At 34.1% G+C, this 8186-nt stretch overlaps 2 protein-coding genes across 2 annotated transcripts; both read left to right on the top strand.

The window, feature by feature from the left end:
* LOC112517816 (mavicyanin-like) lies at positions 1 to 948 on the top strand. The gene is made up of 2 exons (XM_025125189.1): positions 1 to 199; positions 539 to 948. Exons 1-2 carry the CDS (start codon positions 1 to 3, stop codon positions 946 to 948), a joined length of 609 nt encoding a protein of 202 aa, XP_024980957.1.
* A 2733-nt stretch (positions 949 to 3681) lies between these two features.
* Positions 3682 to 5007, top strand: LOC112518689 (probable inactive patatin-like protein 9). Its single transcript, XM_025126470.1, has 2 exons — positions 3682 to 4620; positions 4698 to 5007. Exons 1-2 carry the CDS (start codon positions 3682 to 3684, stop codon positions 4917 to 4919), a joined length of 1161 nt encoding a protein of 386 aa, XP_024982238.1. The 3' UTR covers positions 4920 to 5007.
* The last annotated feature ends 3179 nt before the right edge of the window (positions 5008 to 8186 follow it).

Genomic DNA, 8186 nt, shown 5'->3' with positions numbered 1-8186 from the left:
ATGGGGATTTTCACCGAGAAACCAACAACAGTGGGAATGTTGTTGTGTACGCTGATGATGATCGAGTTAGGTGCAAGGGTCGTGATGGTTACAGGAAAACAGTACAAGGTTGGTGATTCTGCTGGTTGGACTACAAAACCCAACTCCACTTACTTGAGTTGGGCATCTTCCAAGAACTTTCGTGTGGAAGACGTTCTTTGTGAGTACCTTCATTCTTCTGCTTGTTGTTTGATTGTTGTTTCCGTTTTTAATTTTGATTTTGTTTTTAACACGAAATGGCAGTTTTTAACCTCAAATCAATCTTCCAACACAGACCCAGTAGATTTTGTGGTTGAATAATCTACATTTTGACGGTAGACAGATTATTTCTTTTAAAACCAGTCTGTATAAATTTGTTTCTAAAACTGTTTATTGATCCAAGAAATAGATCTACGATCGAGTCATGAAAAGTAAAAAAAATTCACAATTGACGCTTTTTATATTATTTTGAGCGAATTATTGATAATTTAGAGTATTTGATTATTGTGCGATGGAACAGGGTTCGAGTACAACGCCACCATAGACAATGTGATACGAGTGAGTCTCTCCGATTTCCGGTCATGCAACACATCGGCTCCGATCAAAACATTCAACTCTGGCAATGACTCGTTCACCATCAAGGCACCTGGACACTACTACTTCACTAGCGGTTTTTCCGGTCACTGCAAGGCTGGTCAAAAACTCGATGTCAGAGTCCTTAAAACGTCTCAAAACGCCACCCAACCATCGGGCCGAACCCCAAGTCCCAGCCCCTCTGATCTAGTATCTTCGTCACCCTTGGAATCAAAGGAAACAGCACCAAGTCCAACGGAAAACTCAGCGACATCGACACATGATCCGATGTGGTTGCTTATGACTATTGGTGTGGCCTTCAATGGTATTTTAGTTCTGGTTCATGGTTGTGTTTAGCAGTGAACTGCAGTCATTTTGATATTGTAATAATTAAAATTAATATCAATTAATTTTATGGGTGTTTAGTATTTCATGTATGTGCGATCGTTTGAAGTTACAACGCCAATTTGAGAATACCAGATGTTATGCGTGTTTATCAGTTCACATAAAATGGATTTTGACAGAAGTGATCCAATTCAATCATCTATCATGACGTTTAATTTTGACAATTGATATAATCCATTTATTTTTCTATAACTGATACAATCCAGACATATGAGTGATCTGATTGGATGAGTTATATCTGTTTAATATAAATATTGGGTATTTACTGGATCAGATTGAATTAATCAAACAGTTATCAACATATCTCACTTAAAAGATACACATTCATAAGTATCTTTATAAATCGATCGACGAATATGATTTATAAGCATAAATCATAAAGGAAAAAAAAAAACAACTAACGTACACCAAAATACCAAGTACAGATGACACATAAAATAAATCATTCATCATTATAATACTTGGATTGGATACGTTCAATAATATTAGATTTTGAATTGTTATCCAACAACTGAACAAATGGATTGGATTGGATACGTTCAATAATATTAGACTTTGAATTGTTATCCAACAACTGAACGTCCAAATTTGGATATGGAAAGTTTGGATCCAACCTCATCCAGTTATATATATATGGTTGAGTTCACGTGAGACCAACCTATTTTCGTGAGACAACTTTTTTACACTTGAAAATTCACAGCAAAACGCTACGAGGGTAAAAAAAACCTAAACTTTTACAACAAAAATATTGTGAAGGTTATTTTCACAACATTTTGCTGTAGAGTTTCAAGTATAAAAAAAATGGTCTCACGGGTCTCACAAAAACAGACTGGTCTCACGTGATCCAAGTCTCTCCCTATCTCTCTCTCTCTCTCTCTCTCTATATATATATATATATAGAGAGAGAGAGAGAGAAATTATCATACCACAAATTAAACATTTTATGAGAAGACAACAAGTTTTAATATCATATATGATTACACGCTTTTGACTGTGTTTGGTCATTCAAGATTAAGTGTCTATTGCATCTCAGTGCATCTCATTCTAATGTGCATCAAAAGGTATAGATCACTTCTTACGCTTATCACCTTAACTCTCATTTTTACCGGAACCCAACCCTCTTGTTCAATAGATTATAATCAGATCCAATTACTTTTGCACTAGGTGCAATTGACAACTTCCGTTCTATTTGATATGTAATTTAGTAATTATGTCTTATCAAACCTTATCTCTAAGTTTTCTTAGTGCATAATAGAGTCTGATACTTCTTCCAACGCTCTAAACTGATTTTTGTTATTGGATTATCCACTTTAGCCCAAAATGATTAATTGTGCATTTTATTTTGTGACTTGTTTGATTTATCATTAGTTTTTTTTCTGTAGATTTTTCAGTGTTTTCAGATATCTTTTATATTATTCCAAACCGACAAATTCATATGCAGCGATCACCGACATTAGGCCGAAAAAGTGTAGGTTGCTATGAATCGGCGGCAATAACTCACAATTGTGAAGGGCCTTCAAATACTGATGTCAATATCCTGAAAGTAGATGGAATACTGTATCATTGATGGAATATTGTTGACAGATTAACTGATAATTAGGATCAAGAAAAAACTGAAATCATTGAATTGCTCAAGTGATCGGCAATAAAACCAATGCTATTTCATTCATTGTTGAATTCTACGACTGATTTGAGAATCATAGGATAACAAAAAGCTCTTTTTTAAAAGAGCAAATTGTTTGAAAAAAATAGCGCACTTTAACTTGATTCATATTTTGGGTAACGTATTTCAGAACTTTCATTTTGGTACCTAAGATGCAAAGTTTTAAACATTTAAGTACCCGGGTAAGAGGTTGAAGCATTAACCGGTTACCATACTGATGTGGTGAGTGATGTGATATCCAACTCTTTATTATTTGTTGTTCAATCCAATTTCATCTCATCACTTGCCATATTAGCATGGTAACCGGTTAATGCTTCAAACGATTATCCGGATACTTAACAGTTTAAAACTTTACATTTTATATATGAAAATAGAAATTCTAAAAGTAATTACCCAAAATATAAATCAAGTTACGGTAAGATATCTGCAATTTGCCATTTTAAAATAATTGAAAAAAATTAGCTGCCGTAATTTGGGCACATCTCGGGAGTCTAAAGGTTTTTGAATTCAAAATTTTATGTTTAGATTAGAAGTTGAAAATATGATGATTATAATAATTTTATAAAATAATATTAATTCAAAAAATTACAAAATAAATCTAATTACATGTGAAATTCCACGCAATTCTCACGTGCGACGAGACAGTGATAGGATGTACTCCTTCCATAATGCATAACAAGAGGTAAACTAAATAAATACTGCCGAGGGTACACAATTACCACCTACACCACCAAACACCGTAACGTTATTACCCCTTATATAAATACAACAACTTCCCACCACCTTCGTTCCCCCCCCCCCTCTCTCTCTCTCTCCAGCAAACCGCACACAGTCCACTCTTCACCCTCACACACACAAACTGTGACACTGTTTCGATCGAAATACTCCATTAATGTCTATCAGAAGGAAACTGTGAGTTTGTATCTCACACGGGTTTCGATAATACGATTTGGCTCCGGTAGGAATCGAATTTTCAAGAGTTTTGGGGATTAATTTGGTAAGATCTTCATTTCCAAGAGAAAATGGCGATGGAGATTAGTAAGGTTACACTGGAGATATTTTCGAAGCTTGAGAAGCAATGGTTGTTTCACTGTGAAGGCAGTAAGAAGACACGAGTGCTCAGCATTGATGGTGGTGGAACTACCGGCATCGTCTCAGGAGCCTCCTTGATCCACCTCGAAGACCAGATCCAGGCCAAAACGGGAGATTCTAACGCTCGAATAGTCGATTTCTTTGACATTATAGCTGGAACTGGAATTGGAGCTCTTCTCGCTGTAATGCTGAACGCTGACGACGGTAATGGCCGTCCGCTGTTTACCGCCAGAGACGCGGTTAAGTTTGTGAGCGATAGGCAAACGGAACTGTACAAAGTGAAAAATGTAGGCATTTTTCGCCGGAGACGGTTGTTTTCCGGTAAGAGCATGGATAAGGTTTTGAAGGAGGTTTTAACCAGAGACGACGGCAAGGTGTTGACTCTTAAGGACACATGTAAGCCTCTTCTTGTACCGTGTTTTGATCTCAATAGCTCCGCGCCGTTTGTTTTCTCTCGAGCCGACGCCTCCCAATCGGCTAGCTACGACTTTGAGCTCTGGAAAGTTTGCCGTGCCACGTCCGCTGATCCGTCCATGCTCAAGCCGTTTCCGCTAACTTCCGTTGATGGAAAAACCTCTTGCTTAGGTGTAGATGGCGGTTTAGTCATGAACAATCCTACCGCCATCGCCGTTACTCATGCCTTGCACAACAAGCGCGATTTCCCGTCGCTTACCGGCGTCGAAGACCTTGTAGTTATTTCCATGGGTAACGGTCCATTAAGCACTACGTCGCAACGGAAACTTGATCGTCACGGCCAATGCCTGTCGTCATCCGTCGTAGACATTGTTCTCGCCGGTGTATCGGACACCGTTGACCAAATGTTAGGTAACGCATTCTGCTGGAACCATACGGATTACGTCAGAATTCAGGTAACTTTTTTGTGGATAGAATGATTTTGATTTTGATTTTTTGGCGATGGAGTAACTGACGGCGTTGAATATTGCAGGCCAACTGTTACACGAAGGGAACTGTGGGACCGACAATGGAGGAGGTGTTGATGGAGAGAGGAGTTGAATCATTGCCGTTTGGCGCTAAACGGTTACTAACGGAGACTAACGGACAGAGAATCGAAGGCTTTGTACAACGACTTGTAGCTTCCCGAAGGAGTAGCTTGCCGCCTAGTCCTTGTAAGGATGCCGCCGTTACTCCGCTGGTTCACGGCCGGTAGGTTTTCCGTTTGTTAGTCTCAACCCATCTCGGGTTTTATTTTAACTATCTCAGTTACGGTGCTCAATAAATTCTCGTCTGTCGTTATCTGTAACTTTTTGAATCCTTAATTTTGTATTAGATTTTATATTTATTTATTTTAATATCAATATAATTAGAGGTTAGTTTCCATGTCATTCATATTAACCATCATTCTATCTATGAATATCTCAATTGTTTCTTTAATATAAAACATTGATCATTAAAAACATCTCCAATGCAAGGTTTTAAGTGTAACCTTTTAGAAGAACCAAAATTACAAGGAGTTCTCCTAAGAATTTCAACCTCTTTGAATTCTTGTACAAAAACTTTGGTTTTAATCTTAAAGTTAGTATGAATTGACAATTTAATGAGTTGGAAATGATATGACAACAAAAAAGTACAAAAAATAGGTTTTTAGAAAAACCTCCATTCGAGATGTCCCAGTCATGTTCTATAATTTTCATAATTCTTATAAAGGTCTGTTTGGTTTGCATGATCTTTTTTTTTGGTATTTAGATTTCATTGAGGGATTTGGATTGTAATGAACTTGAAATCATTGGTGTATTTGGTTTGTATAATTTGTAATGGAATTGGATTTCATTGTTTATAAATAAATTATAGAAAAATTATAAAAATAATTGAATTATATTTTTATTAATTAATTATTACAAAACAACTGTTTTTTACATTTTTTTAGAACCTTAATACATATAATTCTACGAAATCCCGTAAAATTCCGAGCACTCCATGAGAATTTCAAAATCCTATATTCAAAGAATTTTAATTAAATACAAGGATTTCAAATCTGGATACCTAAATATCTCATTTAATTGATTTGTATGATTTATATGAATGAAATTGTTTGTATTTGAAACTCATTTATTAACCATCCCTTTCAATATGTATTTTTTTAATTATTCAAAAAAAATTAAAATATTAAGTAGCTTCTGGGCTAATAAATGACATTAAAAGCCTATCAGCTGCCTTGTAAAAGTAAGATTCCAATACTTAATTATGGTTTTAAAATTAATTGTTCTTCTTTTACAAGATTTGTATTAAAGAATCAGATCTCGATGTATTCATATGAATAAATAAGAGTAAATTACGATTTTGGTCCATGTGGTTTCTTCAAATTTTCTATTATCATCCTTATGGTTTTTCAATTATGTTTTTCGTCCTTATTGTTTACCATTTATTGTTTTTTTCGTTCATGTACTAATTTCAAACAAGCATTATACATCAAACAAGGGTTGATTGGTAATTTTAGTTTTTTTTTTCTCATTTTGTCCCATCTTGTTCCACCTAAGAAAATAGTCTTTTTTGTCCTATGTTGTCTCACTTTATCCCAATTCTTGTATTTGTCTCATGTCACGTTAAACATGAAACATTGAGTTCTTGTCTCTGTCACATCGCACCAAAGAAGGGACATTGAGTTTTTCTCATCTTGTCATGTCATGTCTCATCTCTTGTACCAAAAGCAGCCTTAAAATACAAGAGACCAAGACAGTAAAGAACTGTAAAATCGCAATGGACGGAAGCAACAATAAAGTGTTATTTGCCAGTTGCTGAATGGTTTGGTGCAGAGTGATTAAATGATAAGGATGATTAAGAGACTTTCATGATATAGTGCAAAATGAAATATAATTGTTTAGTATTTGTTTCCAATGAAGTTATGGCGCTTAATGATTAAGGGAGACACAAAATACAAAATCATTAAGAGATAAACTTTTTTTTGCCAAACAAAATTCGTCTCTTGACGATTCAGATATGGCCTCTTAATGAAACTATTCGAAGGTAAACAAACAACCCCTAAATTATAAATCATAAAGACGAAAACCGTAATGAATTATAACCCACAGGGACGAAACTGTAATTTACTCAAATAAAAAAAAAAAACTATATATATTTATATTTTATGATTAATTTTGAGACAATGGAACATGCATGGGTAAGATCTAACTCCAATTGTTTGTTGTCTTGGTAGTCAATTCAGTGGACACTTGATCTCTATTTGTTTTGTTATACCTTCTTGCTTCATGTTTCTTGTCTCCGTAGCCAATTTGATGCAACTACGTTACAAATAAACTGCTTTCATTACATTCTGTCTCTCCTCGACTATCCACTCTTCTATCACCACTCACAACTGCCTGAGAAATTGATCAAAATAAGCCAGTATTTTTAACTAAATTCACTTTTTAGTCAAATCTAGAACAACATGTTACATGAAAAAGTATTATGCTTTAACTTGATTCTTATTTTGGGTAACGTATTTTCAAAACTTTCATTTTGGTATCTAAGATGTAAAGTTTTAAACATTTAAGTACCTGAACAACTTGTTGAAACATTAACTTTGTCTTATAATAAATCGCAATACTAAAAAACTAATTTTAGATTAAGACATTTATGTCAGCAAATAATATTGAATTGGATACCACATCAGTATGGTAACCGGTTAAAGTTAATGCTTTAACCGTTTACTCGGGTACTTAAATGTTTAAAACTTTACATCTTAGGTACCAAAATGAAAGTTTTAAATGTACATTACCCAAAATAGAAATTAAATTGAAATACGTTACATTTTCATGCAATTTACCCTATCTATAACTTAACTCTTATTTTCATTAGAGTTTACACAAATGCCTTTGTGTAAAGACCATTTCCAAATAAACAGAAAAATCCTTATGCAAACTTGCATAAGGATTCTTTTTTCCTTTTTTTTTTAAATCTAAAAATTATTATTTGTTTTTTAATCTAAAAACGGGTTTTATGCAAATGCACATGACATTTGCATAAATTCAGACTAAAATGATAAAACATTTTAAAAAAAGGGCTAAAAAATGAAGTTGATTGGGAAGATTGGTTATTTTAATCAATTTCCCTTACCATTAAGTACAATGTGAAAAAAAACTATCTTAAAAATCCTTACCTCATAATGCATAAATCTATATCTTTTTAACAATCGATACTGATTACTGAAGTGTCTTTAGCCTCGTGGAAATGAAATGTAAGGAGTGAATTCAGTTGGCAAAGTGAATTCATCAATGGGGGATTTTTTTCCGTCGCTAATACTTTGTTTTCTAATAGTATATGTAGTCATTTATAAGACAATTTTCGTTCCCATTTTCCAACCGATGTAAATAATAATAATAATAAAAATAAAGAAACCCTGATTATCGAAAGATATTTTAAACATGTAGATGATGCATTTGGTTCATTTTAAAATAATATATATATATATATATATATA

This window comes from Cynara cardunculus (genome assembly GCF_001531365.2).
Source record: "Cynara cardunculus var. scolymus isolate 2C chromosome LG 9, CcrdV1, whole genome shotgun sequence".
Taxonomy (NCBI): domain Eukaryota; kingdom Viridiplantae; phylum Streptophyta; class Magnoliopsida; order Asterales; family Asteraceae; genus Cynara; species Cynara cardunculus.
This window is presented reverse-complemented; position numbering and strand designations above follow the sequence as displayed.

What these genes read in the sequence shown, in the direction of transcription:
- LOC112517816 (XM_025125189.1), top strand. Translation starts at nt 1, where the DNA reads ATGGGGATTTTCACCGAGAAACCAACAACAGTGGGAATGTTGTTGTGT. An exon ending in TCGTGTGGAAGACGTTCTTT is followed by an intron (nt 200 to 538) that starts GTGAGTACCTTC and finishes GCGATGGAACAG; the next exon opens with GGTTCGAGTACAACGCCACC.
- LOC112518689 (XM_025126470.1), top strand. Translation starts at nt 3,682, where the DNA reads ATGGCGATGGAGATTAGTAAGGTTACACTGGAGATATTTTCGAAGCTT. An exon ending in CGGATTACGTCAGAATTCAG is followed by an intron (nt 4,621 to 4,697) that starts GTAACTTTTTTG and finishes TGAATATTGCAG; the next exon opens with GCCAACTGTTACACGAAGGG.